Source organism: Pipra filicauda, unplaced genomic scaffold, assembly GCF_003945595.2.
Source record: "Pipra filicauda isolate LSUMZ 115617 unplaced genomic scaffold, ASM394559v2 scaffold71_size5581439_pilon, whole genome shotgun sequence".
Lineage (NCBI taxonomy): Eukaryota > Metazoa > Chordata > Aves > Passeriformes > Pipridae > Pipra > Pipra filicauda.
This window is the reverse complement of record NW_024104887.1, coordinates 3822468-3841703: the sequence shown is the minus strand read 5'-3', so window position 1 is coordinate 3841703 and position 19236 is coordinate 3822468. Positions and strand designations below refer to the sequence as shown.

General features: G+C 45.5%; 1 protein-coding gene across 3 annotated transcripts in view; it reads right to left on the bottom strand.

Annotated features, from left to right (window-relative positions):
• Positions 1 to 19236, bottom strand: part of RFFL (ring finger and FYVE like domain containing E3 ubiquitin protein ligase) — a 29024-nt gene that overhangs the window by 2735 nt on the left and 7053 nt on the right. The window contains exons 1-7 of one of the 3 annotated variants that reach the window (XM_039389345.1): positions 15573 to 15593; positions 14613 to 14705; positions 7654 to 7841; positions 3708 to 4112; positions 2060 to 2146; positions 1501 to 1708; positions 310 to 333 (exon numbers count right to left, since the gene is read on the bottom strand). In XM_039389345.1, coding sequence (XP_039245279.1) covers positions 310 to 333; positions 1501 to 1708; positions 2060 to 2146; positions 3708 to 4112; positions 7654 to 7841; positions 14613 to 14688 — 988 coding nt within the window. In that variant the 5' untranslated portion in view covers positions 14689 to 14705; positions 15573 to 15593. Of the gene's footprint in view, positions 1 to 309; positions 334 to 1500; positions 1709 to 2059; positions 2147 to 3707; positions 4113 to 7653; positions 7842 to 14612; positions 14706 to 15572; positions 15594 to 19236 lie in introns of those variants that run through there. The other 2 variants (XM_027726008.2, XM_027726009.2) reach the window with 2 other exon arrangements.

The window sequence follows — 19236 nt, the reverse complement described above, 5'->3', positions numbered from 1 at the left end:
AGTGAAGCAACACGGGTCTCTCTTCCCAAGTAACCGACAGGAGAAGAGGAAATGGCCTCAAGTTGTGCCAGGGGAGGTTTAGATTGGATATTGGGAAAAATTTCTGTCCCAAAAGGGTTGTCAAGCACTGGAAGAGGCTGCTCAGGGCAGTGGTGGAAGAAATAACCCTGGGGGGATTTAAAAGCCACGTGGATGTGGCACTTGGGGCCATGGTCAGTGGTGGCCTTGGCAGTGCTGGGGAAACAGTTGGACTTGATCTCGGAGGGTTCTTCCCTCCTACACAAATCCAGGATTAAGGATATCACTTACCAGTTTGATCGTCCGTGTCAGAAACTGCAACAGAAGAAGAGAAAGTGATTTGGTGAGAACCAGCTGGGACAGAAACGTTACCAGGCAGGGGCTGAAAGCCCTGAGGGAGTTGCTAAACCAAAACTGCTTTCTGCTGATCCCCACGAGAGGCTCAGGCTGGGCTCTAAACACGACAGGTTTAACAGCTGGCAAAAAACTTTCTCCTATCCTGAGCTTACACAACACTTAAGGCTTCCCAGAGATAAGCAGCACTCCAAAGGCATGTCTCAAGACATGTTTAAGACAGCCCTGGAATGTGTGCAGAGTTTGGCTCCCTAGTGCTGCACCTGCAGCAGCCCCTGGTGCCAGTTTCTTTGGTGTTACACAAGCACCAGGATTGCTGGGACACACACAGAGGCAACTGTGATTAAGAGAGAAGGATAAATTCTATCAAAAGCACAAGATACAAGAATATAAACCGAAAGCAGGTGTCTTAAATCTTGTATCATTTATAGAGGACAATGCTTAAAGAGATGTGTTAAAGGAAACAACAGTAGTGTGGACAGCACAAACCTATGAAATCAGTGTTAAAATAAGTTTCTCTTGTAAATAATGTACAAGTCTGTGGTTTTTAAGTAATGAAGTGCAAACTGGCACCTGAAAGTCAAGCCAGGTACATTCTCTGTGCCCCTCTATCCCCTCACCTCTCCCTGAGCAGGCCCAGCGTGTGCAGCAGGAACGCTCTTGACATAAGACAGAGTCGAACCCCAGCTGTGCAGCCTGTCCTGAGCTCATGCTCTGAATTTCCCAGCTGCTTTCTGGTGGTGGTTTCCTGCCTGGGCAGGGCATTTCCCTGATCACTTCCCCAGTTACCATGAGTCCAGAGGGAAGAGCTCAGCCCAGGCACACGGCAGCTGCTCTGCGGGTGAGGCAGTGCCCCGTGGGATCTGCCACAGCCACACACCATCTGAGGTGAAGGGTGCACAGCTCTCATGTTGCTGCCACAGGGCAGCAACTGTCCAAAGCTACCAGGAGGCTCTCCTCAAATAACTACGAGTAGTGGTGAGCAGAGTTCAGCTACTTTCACTCTGATGTGTGTAAATCTCCCTCCTCACTTGCATGAAACAGAAATATTAAGTTCTATTTCCTTCTACAACTGTTACAAAAAAGGGAAAACCTGGAAAACAGGCACACATTGGCTAAGTTTCTCACCTAGATGCCGAGGGTCTTTCTCTCTGTAGAGACGGGTCACCCTCTCCATCAGCTCCCACTTTTCACAGCAGCCTTTGTAGGTGACGAAGTTGCGGGCGAGGATTTCCTTCAGCTGCCGCACGGAGAGCGCGTTGATGTCCCCGACGCTCCTCAGGTCGGAGAGAGAAGCCTTCCTCCCCAGCACCAGGTTATCTTCAGAGTCAGTAGACTGGAAGGGAACAAAGGTGCAATGATTCTTGTCCTCAACACCTGAACCCACGATTTGAATCAACGTTCAATATCTGCATGAGCAGGAATTCGTGTTTGGATGAATATAACTGGTTACTCTGAATTCCTCCGTCAGAAACACAAGACTTAAGACAGAAATAATTTCTATTATCGGTGTCCAAGTGACACCAGTTCCTTCTCTACGTGCAGGACAAGGTGCTGCCACAGGAGGGGGTTGGTTGGGTCTGCCAGTGGTCAGTCTCAGTTACTGTTCAGCCACTCATCTCTGTGGTAGCAAATACAGCCTAGGAAACCCGGTATTCCTTGTCATCCAGTTCCAGGACACACAAACCTGTGTCTCCTCCTCCGCTGGTGCTTCCTCTGCTGCATCCTCAACTGCTGTCACACCGACTGGGCTCGGAGGCACGTGACCATTTGCCTACAAGAGGAGATAAAGGTTTCACCAACGGTGTGTCTGTGGGTGTCCGGAGGGAAATCAGCTCCAGCGCAGTGTCCCTGCAGTCCCTGGCCACTGGAAGGACAAGTGCAGCACAAGGTACAAGCCAGGCACGCTCACAGAGTATTCCCAGTGCAGCACTCACACAAACAAAACTTTCTGAAACTGAAGTGCAGCTTCTGAACCTTTAAAGCCTCAGTACAGAACCTGTGCAGTAAAAAATCCCACATGATGCTCTTGTGAGGCTGGATCAGGAGGAGACCAAATTTATACATGTGTATATATATATATATATGTGTATATATGCAATCCTTCCCTGAGTGTCAGAGCTCTCAGTGCAAGGCTCTGTACAACCCTCTAACACAGCTCAGAGTCTCCAGATCTTCACAGTAACCAGACAAACCCCTCCTCAAGTGGGTTCTGGAGTGGGCAAACAGGAGACTCTGAGTGAAGGACCAGCAGCAACAGAGCTGGAGGAGAAGAGCTGAGCAGCTGCTCTGGGCTCTCCATAAAATGAGCAGTGTAATTGTATCTGACTCAGCCTCAGCAGCCACCCTTCCCCTCTGGTTTCCTACTGACAAAGAGACTGTAATGTTACCATCCTACTTATCCAGGTGGGGACTTGTTAATATTTACAGAGCACAAGAGGAACAGTAACCATCAAAGAGCCCGAGCTGCAGCAGGATGTCATGCAAGTAGAGACAAGAAGCTGAAATGTATCACGGGGCAGTCAGGGAAAACAGAGCTGGTAAAAACTGGAATGGCAATATCCAGAAAACCAGGGAATTAAAATGCCTTTTAATGATTTGTAAAAAAACGTTCTCCCAGGAAAACTCCTCCTTTGAACTAGACTTATCTGCTGAGGAAGCAGAAGGTACACACATTTTCAGGGAACTAAATACACCTATTAACTTTGTAATAGGACAAGGAGCAGATGTCAAACACTGAGTAAACTTCCCACAGCAGAAAGCAGAAAGACAAACAAAGCAAGGTCAATAAAAAATAATTAAGCTCAAATGCCCCTGACGAGGTTTGTCAGAACTGCAGGTTCATCATAAACCAAAGACTTGGTGACAGACTCAGGGTTTGTTTGGTTTGTTTTCTATTGATCTGAGTGCAGGAGACACCAAAAACCTCACCCGCTTCCTATCATCTTTCTCATCAGCTCCAGCTCCCAAAGTGCTTTAGACTGTGCCTGCTGTGTGGCACAGGAATTAAAGAACAATATCAACCATTTCATTACACCTGCATACGGTTGTCAGGAGTTCTCAGCCCCAAAGGACCAGCCACAGGAGCATCTTTGTGGCAATGCAAGTGTGGACCAGAGAAAACCCATCCCAAACCAGTGCTGTTGCTCTGAGAGTGAATGCTTGACATACTCAGCACTGCCCACCAAATTAAAATCCACTAATGAACGGCACATCAAAATTAGTGACAGCAAGTCACAGCTTTACACAGCAAAACCACAGGCAACATCTTAGGAGTTAATCCAAAACCAGAGATGAACGAGTTTGCAAAGGATGGTTCTGGCCAGAGACTGTACCTGTTGGTGCTCCTGAGCTACTGAACTTGAGATGGGCTCTGTAGACACCGAAGACTCCTCGAGTGAGGTAGAAGAAGACAGGCTGGCTGGGGGGTGACTCACAAAGTCTTGCTGTCCAGAGGCTCTGGTGTTAAATGTGTTTGTTCTTATCTGATCCTCCTGGCTAATTACAGGCTGCTGGCCAAGGATCAGAAACACCAGGTCCTCCTTTTCACGACAAAACTCTGTGGAGATCTCGTGGAGGGCCAAGTAGTCTCGCAGGTCCTTCACCTTCATCTTTATCAGCTCTTCCCGCTGGAAGGCCGTGGCTCGGAAGCGCTGGCAGAGGTGGCAGAGCAGGGGCCCCCCCTCAGGCTGGTTGGAGCAGGACGTGCAAAAATTCTTCTTACAGTCCAAGCAGATGTGCTGGTAAAGAGAGGGGAAAGGAATCAAACCCATCCTGTGCCAGCGGGACACGGTGACCTCCCGTCCGGGAGCCAAAGGGAGCAGCAGCCTCTGTGAAAGCACAACCAAATCCTTGGGATTTAGGGAAAAGTGCCAAGTCTGTTCCCCGTGTTCCTAAATGAGGAAAAGGACCGATCCCTGAGCAGATCTCTGCCTTCCTCACGGTTCCTGGAGAAGCCCCACTCACATCCCATTTCCCCAGAATGGAGCGTTACATTCCCAGTCAGTTCCCTCACATGGCAGGAGTTTTCCACACCTGCTCACTCACTTTGAGCCAGAGGAAATCAGGACATCTCTCTAAGGGAATCTCTGTCTTGCACGTGGATTCCAGCTATTTGTGCATATTGCTCTGTTGCATTTAGAAAGCTCCAGCATTGGAGGGAACTACTTAAAAACATTTCTCTCTTTCATAAATGTAATACTTGCTATAAATGACCTCCCTCCCCAACCCCTTTTTTCCCCCTCCAATTTGCTGCAATCACTAAATGAATCTTTCTTTCCCCATAAGAGGGAAAGGGAACAGCAAAGCTTACAGTGTCTAACAGACATCAAAGAACTCAGCGTTTATTTAAACAACAAAAATAGCTTATTTTGAAAATAATACACCCACTGTGTGCCAGTTAGTGCTAGACAGAAAGTGTTGGAAGTTTTGGAAATATTAGGCCCCAGACATTTAAAAACTTTACAGATTAAATTCTGTTCTTTAATGTTTATATTTGATACTGTTCTGATCTTGTCACTCAGGGCTCGATTTTCAGAAGTTCCAAGCACTCACAGTCCGTGTTGACTTCTGCAGAAACTTGACTGTTCAACACTTTGGAAAGGCAAATTCTACATTTTCCAATAGGAATAGCAGCAGAACAGCCACATTACGTGCCTTTTAAAAAGCCCTGAGGGAAGAAAGAAGTGGTTTCAGTGCTGGTTAAAGAAGGTGATTCAGAGTCTCAGAGAAGCCAAGCACTCCTATGAAATCCTGACATCCTGCTCCTTCCTTTGTGCAAGGAAAAGAGCACACGTGGAGTTGGAGAAGCAACAAATACAAACTCAAGGACAAAAAAAAAATTGTTTTATAATAGGTTCTAGTGATTAAAGAACATCTCTAACTACACAGTTCAAAGAGAGCAGATGTTTCTCATGTTTTACAGGGTGTAAATACCCTACTTGCTTACAAAAGCTCCTTCTGATCCCCTGGCAGCCCCCTGGCTCCCCACACACCCTTACAATTAACACCAACAGGCCTCTCATTTAGACCCTGGAATACACTTACAGTGACAGTTAATGGAAAGAATCCCCATTTCCTGCCCAAGCACTTTAAGACATGAAAATTTCTACCACAGAGAGAATCTCTGGTCATGCAAACTTGAAACCTCATCTCAAGAAGCCTGTTTGGGGGCCTGCCAAGGAAAAGTGACTTTCATCAATCACAAAGCAAGGCAGGAAGGGCAATTCCCACAAAACATCCAGTTTGGAGAAGCTTTCCTTAGCTTGGTCATCATAAAAGCCATTGATATGTAATTTATTCTGACCCTGTGATTGCAGGAGCAATCCTGTTTCTCCAGAAGTTTTCAGGGCAGAGACAGGATCTGTTTGTGTGTCTAGGGCATGGGAACAAACACTTCACAAAGGCAGAGAAGTGGAAAGTAACCTCATTGACAACTTGCCCTCTCTCAACTGCCCATCTGGGGGGCAGAAATCAGTTCTGGCAGAAATCAGAACTGAGATGAAAAAAACCTAAACAAAACCAAAAAAAACCCCAACAATAAAACCCCCACAAAATACCCCAAAAACCCCAAACAACCCCATTTTTTCTGGCAGGGGGAAGCCTCCCCATGCCTTGCAGATTGCCAAACCTGCTCCAAAGGGAACCTCTGCATTGCCAAGGACCTTCCAGCCAGAAAAGCCCTGCTGGAGCACTCCCATCTTTAGGTGTCACGTAAGCAAGCCCAGCACAAGGGCTGTGTTACCCAAAGTGTTCCTTGCAGGCCATCAACAGTAGTGACAGCCTGCCTTGGTTATCAAATGATACATTGGAGAAGTCAAAATAAAGCCAGGCGTGTCTCTGGCTTATCAGTTCAGCACTAGGCTTCATCTGCAGACAGAAACACTCCCCAGCCTGTATCTGAGCACCAAGTGTTCAAACAGGCACGTGTGGGGCACAGCTCAGCTTCAAGCAGCTTTTACAGGTTTGATATATTTGCTGAACTCTGACTACAAGGGCAGTTACTGGAGGCTCTTCAGAATGATTAAAGTGTTGTTATAAATTAAAGCCTGCTCCTAAAAGGTCAGGCCATGTCCAGGATGGAAGCTGCTCCTGGGTGTTTGCTCTGACAGCCCATCTCCCAGAGACACCAGGATGGGGCTCTGGTTCCCTTGGCTCTTCTCCGTGTGCAGGAGAACACCAAGTGCCAACATTCAAGCTTTCACTGCTACAATGCAGAACAGCAGGCACTGGATCCAGGATAACTCTTCCCACAAGTATTTGTGAGGACACATCACATCGATGAGGGCAATGCTGAACACAACACTACAGAGTCCTGTGCAGGGACAGCACCATTCCAGCTGCCCCAGCACCAGGAAAAGTCTAAGCATACCTATAATACCCCAAATGTGTCACCATGTATGTCCAACCCCCCCAGTATATTACCAAAGTTTGAATTTCCAGTGATTTCTGGAGCAACAACACTTCTCAGTGCAAAAATGCATCAACATCCCTGTTCCATGAGAGGAAAGCAACAGCCCTGCCAAGTCTTCCCATTTCCCACATGTATCCTCGTGCATGAATAAAAAGGTGCAAGGAAAACCAGGTTATGAACTTTCCCATCTAACCTAAGAGGGCTTTGGCCAAAATTCAGTATTAGTTGTGCATTCTCACATTCTTAAGTTCAGTAACATGCTGCAGGATCCACAGAATGTGGATGTAGAACAACTTTCCTCCCTAAAACATTTTCAAGCAGCATTACAGGACCCACCATGCCCAAACAATGCAAATCCAGGCAGGATTTGCTGTCGAACTAAAAGTCTCGTGGCAGCAATTATTTGGGCATCTATATACTCACAAATGGAGTTCACAAACAAGATAATATAAATTTGGGGTTGGATTTGGGTTGGTTTTTTTTTTTCTTTTGCTTCAGCAATTCTACACACACCCACAATAAACTTCCCTGGCTTTTTAGCTGGAGCAGATGAAAGCAAAAACATTACTAAACTTCTTGCTAGAACGTAGGTATTTCTTTTTTAAAGGACATTAGTGTTTTTAAACAGCAATAAATCACGTTTAAGCTAATGCTCCTTTAAGTGATTATCAGCATCTTGCCTTTCTTCTTTCAGGCCCGGCAAAGCCAAGCCTACAGAAGGTTAAGCATTTCCAGTCGCATTAAGGATGCCTAACTGTGAAAGAATAACTGAAGACCCAGAAGTGTTTTCCCACATGGAATGTCCTCAAAGCAGAGGCCTCTAACGAGCGGTTGGTTCAGGGAAGCAGCTGAACACTGCCAGCACTCACCTTGCTGGCCGAGCTGTCGAAGTGCAGCCCGCAGGCTTTGCAGCTCTGCTCGGGAGCCGTGGGAGAGGGGAAGGAGCTGTAGCCGGGGTTGGAATAGGCCTGGGCTCGGGCTGGCGGCGGCTGCGGCTGCATCTCCTCGGCTGAGCCGTCCAGACAGAACCAGTTACAGCAGCTCGCCCACATAGTAACTGCGAGGGGAAAAACAGGTTAGGAGTGACAGGGGACACGGGCTGAACTGCAGTTACACTGCCCACCATCGTTCATTGCTAACAGGGTCTTAGTTAATGATGATCCTTCCTCTGCAAAACCCACACGCCCAGTCCAGCACGATGTGCCTTCGGTGGGAAGGCACAAATACAGTCCAGGACAGTTATTACTAGAATTTCATGTGAAGATAAGATAAATTTTACGTTCCACTTGGCTGTAGGAGATTCTGATTTGCTGTAACAGGCTGTCTCTGTTTCACATAAACTGCAATACCTGGGATTTGTGCATCAGGAAAAGAACATAGAAGCTGGAATTATGTGGCATAGAGCAGTAAAATAAAATCATGGATGGTTATTCTTCAGCTTCATCCTAAATCCCTCTACAGATTTACAGCTACAATATCTAAAAAGATAAAATAAAAGCAAGGGCAATGGAGCCACTGATCTCACATAGTGCTGTTCTTAGCTGAATTTACAGCATCACGAGGCTAAATCATCACACAGCGAGTCAATACCAGTAATGTAAGAAAAATCAAATACTGGCTTCCAGTAACTTCCTTGGGAAAACAACTGTATCTGAGACACACAATCAGTTGTTTATTTTTTTTCAAGTCAAATTATATATACACACATACACACATATATAAACACACATGTACACTTACCTAAAATCCTAACAGTCCAGCCAAAAGGCTCAGTTTTGAAGTCTCCCAGGACCACCTATGCAGCAGTATTTCAAAAATACACTGCTATAAACTTGCTTTTGGGAGTTTACAAAGAAATCTGAATTCATCTGGGCATTCAGTTTCTGGAGCACACACCATGTGTCATCGCTTATGGGTAGGCAGAATACAAATTGCCTCCTCTGCATTTCTGCTCTCACACAGGAGTTCCTGGACTATGCTTCTTCTGAGTCTTAAAAATCAGGTCCATCACTGACAGCTGCTCAGTTTTATAAACTTCTGGAAATCAAACATCTTTAAGCTACACAGCCAATGCACTCCTTTCCCCTCTGTCAGTATTGCCACTGTGAAACTCCAGATTCCCAAGGGAACAGGGCTGGTATGAATCCTAAAGGTTATTTGCTATAATATACCAACACACTGTTCTGTTCTTTTTCTTTTTTTTTTTTTTTAAGCAGTGTTAAATCTTTTGGGCTGATGCAGTCGAATTGGGAAGCTTTTGCAGTCTGGTGCTGTTCCAGTATCTGCAGCTTTAGTGGCATCTTTAATCCTTTCAAACATCTCGCTGAATTTGGCTGGTCAGAGTTCCTGCTGTCCCAGACACAGCCTTTCAAATCCCACAGTGGGAGCTCAGCCCGGAGCCCTCCCTGCAGGATCAGCACATTGCAACGTTTCAGTGGAAATCTCCCCGTTCACGACAGGATACATTCCTGGTGTGACTGATGTGCACATCCTGCACTGCAAACTGCACTCAGACTGGCAACCAGATCTCAATAAATAGTGTAAAGTGCACTTAGGCTGGCAACCAGATCCCAATAAACACATGGAGGGAATAACCTATCACTCATGTGTATCAGCTCTGCACTGCAATCAAACACGTACTTTAGATGGCATAGATAAAAGCAACAATTACCCTTTTTCTCTCTGCACATTAATTTTCAAGCTCTCAGTGCCACTGAGGAGTTAACACAGCCTTTATACTGCAAAAATACGGAAATTCTAGTTTAAATTATGCTCTTCGGAGGTTTAATTTGTTCCTGGGAATTGCAAATCTAAACAACATTAGAGCTGCACAGCCAAACAAACCTTCACAACCTCCACAGCAGTGGAAAACTGTGTCCAAAGCTAAGCTCCCTTCCTGTTTCAAGGACCCCTGCAAGCTGAAGGCCACCCACGATAACAGAATACACAAATGCTACTGCCTGCCCCCAAAAACTGTTTTCCTAAAAGAAGACAGCCTACTAATTCACTCTGGAACATTGCAACATGTCAAACATTGGGAAGAAAAACACAAGGCAGCGAACAAACTGGGATAAAGCAAGACAGAGCTCAGCATTCAGCTGGGGTTGTAGCTCTGTGACTGCCAGCAAAGTAAAAGGCTGATAAAAAGGCTCAGACACTGCTATAGAAGAACCTTAATCCTGCTCAACTTCAGGAGCATGGAAGGGAAATGTCCACAAACAACTAATAACCAGGACTGTCCTCTGATCTGGAACATTTTTCCAAAGGTATCTCCTTTCTTGAAGGAGGGCACATCTCTGTTCAACAACAAGAAATACAGGTAAGACTCAGCAGCTGCTCCAAAAGGGATTTTTCCTTTGTTCTGTACAAGATCAGCTTCAGACCTGAGGAAACAAGCCCTGCCACTGGGAGAGCACTTGGCAAGCAGAATTTCACAATGAAATTTCAGGATGGCAGTTTCCTTGGTAACTCCACAGCCAAATTACTCCCCGATTTATTTTCTTACCCATTCAGAGGTACCTGGTGAGCACCATCCAGGAACTGCTCATTTCCCTGGGTAGTTGTTACAGATGTGGCAGAGTGTGAGGGCCAGAACTGGAAAGCCCTGCCCTGTGCAGAGCCTGACTGTGCTCTGCAGATCAACACCTCTTCTGCACCCAAGGACTCCACAGCTACACTGAGGTGACACAGAAATGCCCAGTGGAAAGGGCTGGGTAAATACTTCCAGTAACCTGACTAATATCAACGTGACAGCTTGGAAATGTTAATGACATCATGGATTTCAGGAATCCTCAAGGAATACCTTGAATAAAAGATGTTGACTTACTGGCAGGGCTGACACGACAGGCACTACTGATCCCAGCATTATTCCTGGACAAGATGCTCAGATGGGCTAATGGGAGCCACAGAAACAACTGTTCCACCCACGGACCCCAGCGTGGGTTTGGCAAACTGGAAGTCACCCAACAGTGACTTCTGGCAGCCAAAACCTACCTGCCCTAAATCCTAACTGCCTCTTGCACTTGGAGCATCTGCCAGAGCAAAGGGAGAAGGAGTTTCATCAAGGGTGGAGACACAAGATCAAAGAGTCTATCCCGGACTTGCAAACACATCCACCCACATGGCAATCATCACCTTGGGAAGGGGGACTGTTTTATCTCCTTTCTTGAGCTGCTCTAAGAGAGGCCAGGAGAAATCTAATAAATATTGGCAGGGAGTTGCTTGCCATGTTCTGTGAGCAAAGCAGTGCCAGCACTCCCTCGTGCTCTGCTGGACTGCTTTTTAAATTTTATTTATTTATTTTTCCAGTATGAAGCTGTGGATGCCATTACTCTCTGCATTGAATTTAAAGAGAAGGATGACATTCATTTCATCACCTGTTCATTAACACATTCTATACAACACCATGAGTTCTGTATAAATTTGCAAGCATGATTTAATTCTGGAGGCAAAGTTTTCCTCCCATACACAGCTGAAGACAGGGTTCCTAATGCAGGCCTGGATTCTTATGCTTTCCATCTTCATTAAAAAAAGTGTTTGAACTCGGGTTCTCACTATATGTGCAGTGTTACTGCCATAACCTTGCTAGCTGGAGTATCAGAGACCACTGCCTACACACAGCAGTTATTACACATGTTATTTGGATTTTATCAAAGGGTAGGCTGTGGCTGCAGAGGGAAACTGTGGTTTATGTTTGAATATAGAAATTCCCTTAATTTTCCTAAGGGTACAAACAACAAGGGAGTAGAACAAGCAAAAGGAACATCTTGGAATCAGTGAGCTTTCAGCTCTGTATAATAAAGCTCTGGAGGACCGGGTCTGGCTTCTTTTCCTGACCACTCAGGAATTCAGCAGCTGGAATGCAGTAGCACCAATGAGACACTTAAGGGATCAAAAGGAACTGAGCTCCCAGAAGCAGCTGATTTTACTCCCACATGAGGAGAAGCCACAGGAACAAGTACTTCTGCTCCTGAGAGGCCTTTAACCGCTGGAACAGCAGGGCTGATGACCCTTGAGGCTCCTGCACATGGAGCAGGGTGCCAAAAAGGGAGGGAGATGCAAGATAGCAGCTTCCAGTGGTGTTTGCTCATCAGCCCCAAGAGCTGCCTCACACCTCCTAATTTAGAGAAGACTCTGCTCACCACAATGAGCTGCTTTTCCATCAACTCCCTGAGCCATCAAGCTCCTCTTTCCACCTCATTCATCAGCAGACCATCCTCCTTGCTACCTCCTTACTGCCTTCAGAACCTGCTGTGATCAACTATAGATGTCCCACAACAACACCTGTCCAGCCTGGCATCCACTGTGTGGCCCCACAACAGCAAAGCCACGTTCATTGGTAAGACACCACTTTCAAGGCAACACACCCAGACTGGGATTACACTGTTCCCAGAAAAAGGCAGTGTGGCTTTAAAATATTATAAAATTATTATTAAAATATATATGTATCCATAATGCACTTTTAAAAGTACTATTTTCATTATTAATCCATGCAAAATCAATCAGATCCCATTTTCATGAACGCTGTTCTGAAATGGTTGAAGTATTTCATGAGTTAACCACCTCATTAGTGGCATTGGACAGTTGCTCTTGTTACAATTTACTACTTTTTTTTCCAGTAAACCTGCACTGATAAGAAATCCCTTGCTAAAATTAGTTTCACTAATAACCTAGTTTGGTCAAAAATTAGTTTTTACTTGATAACAGAGCTATAGAATAATCTGCTCAAAAGCCATTTATGCATGAAGCATTATTTTTATCAGCCTGTGTCCCAGGCACAGAGACCTGAATTATGATAAATGGGAGCAACCATATGTTGGGACAGCTGGAAAAGTCAGCAAATGAGCCATTCACAGGAAGGACAAGGGAAGGAGCTGCCAGTCTGAGCACAACATGGTGTCTCAAGCACTACAGAGCATGAGAAAAGGAAGAGATGGGACCAGCCCTGGCTGTCTGTCCCAAAGTATGTGCATGTCACTTGCTGGATATAACAACTGGATTGAGCACATGAGATTTTTATGTAGGGATGGAATAAAATGTGTATATGAGTAAAGGCAGTAGTTCACCTGTGCCCAAGGTGACAGCATGCACACCTTGAAAAAAATGAGCAATTAAACATCAGCACTGCATCACAGCTAGAAACAGGGGTATGCAGGGGGCAGAGACACAGAGATTCGGGGCTGGAAGGAGGAGACATTTTTCCATTTTGTTCTGTGCCTTCCAAATGTCTGCAGACATTTCCCATCTCTAACCACCCAAGCATACAACAGCAATAATCCTTACAAAGACAAATGCACGATTGCTCACCAGTCTGATCAGCAACTTTGATGTGAGTCTAAAGCCTTCTGGGTGAGAACGTGCCCAGCTGTGCAGGCAGAGTGTCCAGCTCAGTCCACGCTGAGCACAGTCACCACGGGGTGTCCAGGGTTCCTGTGGCTCCTTGCTGAGGATTCTGTGCATCCAGGAGTGCCTGTGCTGCCGGGCTGCCCTGGAACAGCCCCCACACACCTCCACCAGCTGCTTCCGACGGCCAGACACCGGCACTCCATGTCCATGTGCCGGCTACACCTTCCCTGCTGGATGCACAGAGTGCCAGGCTGGAAGTGCAGCCTGTGCCCTCCAGTAATAATCCATCCTCAGACCCCCTTCAACACCTCAGAGACGCCTCCAACAGACTCTGGGGGTCAGGGATCTCGGCAGACCCAGCAGGTCCCAAGGCGTGGAGCCAGGAGCCGGCTCCAGGAGCGTGGCACACAGCTGGGCTGGGTGGCTGTGCCCTCACTGGGTGCACTGCGGCTCCGGAGCACGGGAATCTGGCTGTGCACCAGCATTTTAATGAAGGAAGTGACATCCATTTACCACGGAGCAGAAAGTAAACAGGGCAGCCCACTGGGGCAGGGAGCAGAGGGAGCAGGGAAGAGCTGGAGCGGGGCCACAGCAGCTCGGGCACAGCCACACACGGCTCGGTGAAACGCCTGGAATTACTGCTGAGCTGAGGGAAGCACCAATAAAACTTCCCAGTTACGTGGCACAGAGCAAACCATCGCGCACACAGAGACCCTTTCATGCTGCTATAGCCTGGTTTACGTTGAGTAAACCATCTGCAAGGTAAGCCCTTGGAAAATTTGCTTAGGTGAGAGGAAAAATAAGAGTTCTTAAGGGTTCTAAGGACATTCTGCAGCTGTATCAGTGTTTATCAACATGCTCTGAGTAATTTGCAAGCTCCCTCCCAGCAACACTCGATGCTCTGTTTGGTAGAAGATTTCCAGGCAGATCTCCAGCGAAAGCACCTGAAATCCCACCAGCACAAAGCAGCTCAGCTTCAAGCACCTCTCTGAAACTAGAGAGCTGCACTTCCCCCCTGACGATGGAGAGAATGGTTCTGTAAAGCTGTGTGATTCACAGAGCAGTTCCCAGGAAGCCGATTCCAAAACAGACACTCTCTCACTTGACTCCCAGCCTTGCACCTGAACTGCAAACTCACCACTCACCTGCTTTCCCTCTTCCCCACAGCACAGGTAACACCAAGTTTTCCCCATTTTAACGTGAGAAGCTTGGAAATCCTGTATTGTAAGGAGCTGGGTACCTGGGGTGAGTATTATTTCAATATAAACTGTTTATTTGGACCCGAAGTTGCGTTTTATATATTGAAAAATATTTAGATAAAAAGCTCTTCTTGCTCTTAAATGTAATTAGGTCTGGAGACATCTGCCAAAATGGAAATTCAACAGCCTCCTGCCTTTGCAAGTGACATTCTTCCAGCAAGTTAACACAAAACAACTTGATTAATGAAATCATGTGACTGGTTTTAGAAAATTATTTATCTTACCCAGTCTGTCTCGATTCCTTAGTCCCATGCCTCTTTCCAAGGAATGTGCTGTGACCTCAGATAGACTTATCTCCATTCCACTCTCCTGCTATGCTGAAAAACAATTCAAATTCAAAAAGCCCCTGTGCTCTTTCCCACTAGTTTGATATTCATCAGCAAGACTAAATTAGTAAGCTGTGATATACAGCATGAGCCAAGCCAGGAAGAGAAGAAAGGAAACTCTGGAGAAGTAAAATTCCAGAGTACTCAGTTTTATTGCCATTCCCACCCTTCCAGCATCTTGTGTGGGTATATCTGTCTTTGTCCCACACTCAAAACTGGCAGTGAAAGTGGAAGCTGTCCAGGAAAACTTTAGCAAGGAGCAGTCCAGGAATCCTAGACTATCACCTACCAACTCAACCAGTCCTTTTTATTACAGAGGAAAAGGGCCATAATGGATTTGTTTCTCTATTCATTCACATCATCACAGGTCTTCTCAGATTTAGTTGCAGCGGGTCACTGCTAAAACTGTAATTGCAATAATTGCAATATGTAGCAATAAATTGCTCAAGGAAAACCTGGACATTTAAATAACTGTGTAGCTTCCTTAACCAGTTTTAATCCAGGAAAGCTGTCATTCCATACTCTCCAGACTTCATCTCAAAACCCACCCAGACCACTATTCCATGACATTCATGTGACAATAGCTGGGGGAGGTTTGTTGGGTCCATGCCCACCTGGAAGCCAGGAAGGGGCTCCAAAGGGACAGCAGAAGCTTTTCAGGGAGTCTCCTCCTCCTCTCAATGTTACAAATACCTCACTCTCTCAGCAAATTTTACAATGCCCAGAATAGAAAGTTGCTGAAAATAATTTTCTGCTGTGCTGCAGAAGACTGAGTGACTTCAGCATTTGGGTATTGCAAACAAAGAGGAGCAGATCCACAGTTTACCCAGGGACATCCTGGGAACAGCTCTGACTCACCTCAGCTTCCACCACTGTCAGATGGTTCTAATGATACTCTTCTCCTAAATGGGGGAATGCAGGGAGCTGGAGAAATTATGTCAATTTGTGTTTTCATCACATCACTACAGTTCCCACTTGAGATGAAAGGAGATCGAGCTATTGCTGTTGAAATCCTTGGCCCCAGAGGCCTCTGCATATGGAGGCAGTTGGAGGGAGAAGAAAGAGGTGCATTATCCCAGACACAGCTCCTCAAGCTTAAAACAAGCCTGACCCCCAACCAGCAGAGAGGTGGGGACACAGAAAACTGCAGTGATGTGCACAGAAACCCTTGTCCCACCTGGTGCACCAGGATTCTGAGAAGTGGAATCCTCTACAGCAGCTGTTCCTAAAATGGAGACAGTTTACAAGCACAGCCTTAAGTCTTCCACTGTTACTCATCCAAGAGCTGAGACTGGGTTGGAGGTGGGACAGGATCAGCCAGAATTGCATGAACTGTCCCTGAAATTAGGATTACAGTTGGCACTAATGGTCTAAAGACTCCGGGCTGTCGCTGTGTCTCCAACACCCAGAACTGAGTGTTTGCTGATAAACTTCAACACCAGTTGGAAATCCCATAAATTACTTGTCATGCCAAGCTTCAGGTTTATTTTTAAAGAGTAAGCTTCTAAATCTTCCCCCTCCCAAAACTAAAATATAGTTTCAAAATTGCTCACTCGCAAAACCTACTCTTCTCCCCCCCTTTATTCCAGAAGCTGTCAGTAAAAAATCAACCTAAACCCCATGGAATTTATACAAGTGGAAAAGTGCACATGCAGTAAGACTGCATATAGCACAGCTCTGTGCAGACTGGCAGGCAACCTCTAACCTATTTAACTGGAGCCTGAAAAAAGATAATTTTTATTTGGCTGGACTGAAACAGATCTGGATGTATGTAACTGAGGCACATCATAACAAGTACAAACACTGCAGACTCATTTCACAGCTATGCCTACTCCAAATTAACCTGAATTCAAATCCAAACTAGGTGCTGAAATAGAATAAAATGCAACTGCAGACACGTACAAAGACCAGCACACGCGTCACATCCGAAACAGTGTGGGAAGCTCTGCTCTCCCAGACTGCAGAAAATACTTCTGAATTAGTCAGGAGTTAAAAAAAGGTCCAGGATATTGAATATAAACCTGAAGACTCGTTTTGTTACTGAGACAACAAAAGATATCACAGAAAAGAAAGTGAGTTTATTTATGGTCCAGTCACCTCATCTGTGGCCGAGTTTAAACGCCCCACCCTCTTGGGAAGGAAGTTAGTACAGGTGGAACTTTGAGAGGCACTTTGAAGCTGCACTCTTAAAGCATTTCTGTAAATATTATCTTTGTGCCAATCTCCACTTAGCACTGGAGCATTTGAAATCAGAACTGCTTCCGAGCAGCCCTGGGGAAGAGCTGGAACACTGAGGGAAAGTTCAAGCCTTACCATCCCTGTCTGCCAGCAGGACCAGCACGAGCTCCTTACAGCATTCCCGGGGCAGATGTTGTGGAAATGTCCATTTCCAGCCATCCACAGTGTTTGTTTCTAGGGCTGAAGGATTGTAATCAGTTCCTTTACCACCACCCCTGTTTGACTGCCGTGCTTCTCTCCTTCCAGCCTCAACCTCTGCAGAATATTAAGGACTAGGAAACCCAAAATAAAGCAGCCTGAAATCCAGGCTTTAGTCAAACCTAAGCATGAACAGGCCCAACATCCATCTGGTCCTGTGTTTTTGGTTACTGAGTAGAGGGGTCAGATCCCCAGGAGAGTCTGCAAGAGCAGGTACAGGAGCTCACCTACATTATCAGCACCAACCACTCAAGTAAATGTACATTTGTCTCTTGGAATTAAAGCCATTATCCCCCAAAAAAGGTAGTTCTCCTTTACTGCCATGTCTCTATACATATATTATGGCAGAACATTCAAACTCCTTGTCAAGCCTTTTCAGCACCTGTGTGCAGTGCCAGCAGAGGCCGGACGGGCATCCTTTGATGGCACCGCTCACCTAATCCTGCTAAATCCATGGGATCAAACAGAAAGCCCTGAACATGGAATCACTGCTGGATCCAACCTGTATAAAATATATTTTCACAATAGACTGGGAGGACAGGAGGTAATGAAAGCTTCAGACAGGTCGGGGACCTGCACCTCCTGGATTCCCTACCTTTGTCCCGGAGAGGAAATTTCCCATATATGGCCCAGGCCCACAGGCAGCTCGGGGGCACATTTCAGTGCAGGGCTTTTGGCAAGCCCAGGCATTCAGACACCATGAGTCAGTGCTCCACAAACCACTGGGTCTTACAAACCAATAAATCTACTGTGGTTTGTTGGTTTTTTTCCTCGACCTTTGCAGCGCACAGACATCATCATCACGTTTTCATTTAGCTTCTCCGTAACTGGGAGGAGCGTTTCTTTCCATTCTGGGTTTGTTTGCTTTGTAAAATGGCAGACAAGGTTTTCACATTAGACTAAACCCTGCTGTTGGGGCAGGAAGAATAAAGCCAGGCCACCTGTCACGGAGGTTGGGAACAGATACTGAGCTGCCTTGTGCTTTCACACAGCCCTTTAACAACAAAGAACTCCAATTTTTTAAATAAAACCTCAAAACATCTTCGCCTCTGTCCTCAGAGCCCAAACAAACAACGGCTTATCTGGCATTTCAGCACGACAAAAAGTTCCCCATGACACAATCTTTTCCACCACTGACCTGATAACATCAACATGAACTTTCTTCTATTTTGAGCTCTACTTGTCTCAGTTCAATAGTTCAGCAGAAACTGCCCCGTTCTTGATTACACAAACAAAATCAGATACCAGATATTCCTATTTTTAAATAAAAAAACACCTGAATTTTAAGAAATCTCATTGGGTAATTATTTTCAGATTAGTAATGGGATAAATAATATGAGACAATGGAGGGTGAGGACTTTTGGTTTCAGTTTCTATCTGTGAGCATCTGGGCCCCTTCAGTTCTCTGTGCTTCAGTTTTCCGTAAGTAGAATGCAGATAAAGCCCCACCAGGGAATGGAATCAAGTTAATATTTCATTTCTTTAAAGCAGGACTGTGTTTGTAATGGAATTAAGTACTGTCAGAGAACTACCACAGCTCACAGAAGTGAGGAACTTCTGGGAAGAAATGCTGAGAGTGAACGACCTCCTTGCACTTCTGTAGAGCATCCTAACAAGTTTACATTAGAAGAAAACACATAATGTATAAAAGAAGGATGAGACAAGATGATTTTGAGGCCAAATTCACATTTCACACAAGTGCAAGAGACATGCAAGTCCAGTTTGGTTTTTGGTGGTTTGTTTTTTGTTGCTGTTGTTGGATTTGCTCAAACTTTGAACTTTCCCAGTTCACAGTGAAAAATATGCTTAACATGCAGAACAAAATATTGCTTAAAAAGCTTGGGTTTACTTAAAAAAAAAAAAGTGTTACTGAAAAACGTGGCCTTGTAAAAAAAAACAAAACCCACAAAACGAATAAACAAAAAAGACAAACGTTCTTGGGACTTGAGACAAGAGAAGGTCTGAGGAAGGCAGCGTGTTATCAAACTGCTGGTTAGGGAAACATCTAGGATTTTAGATTTCAAATCTGTTGTGGACTGTAAAAATTCCCTTTTACTCACAAGTTCAGAAAGTTCAATAAATATTT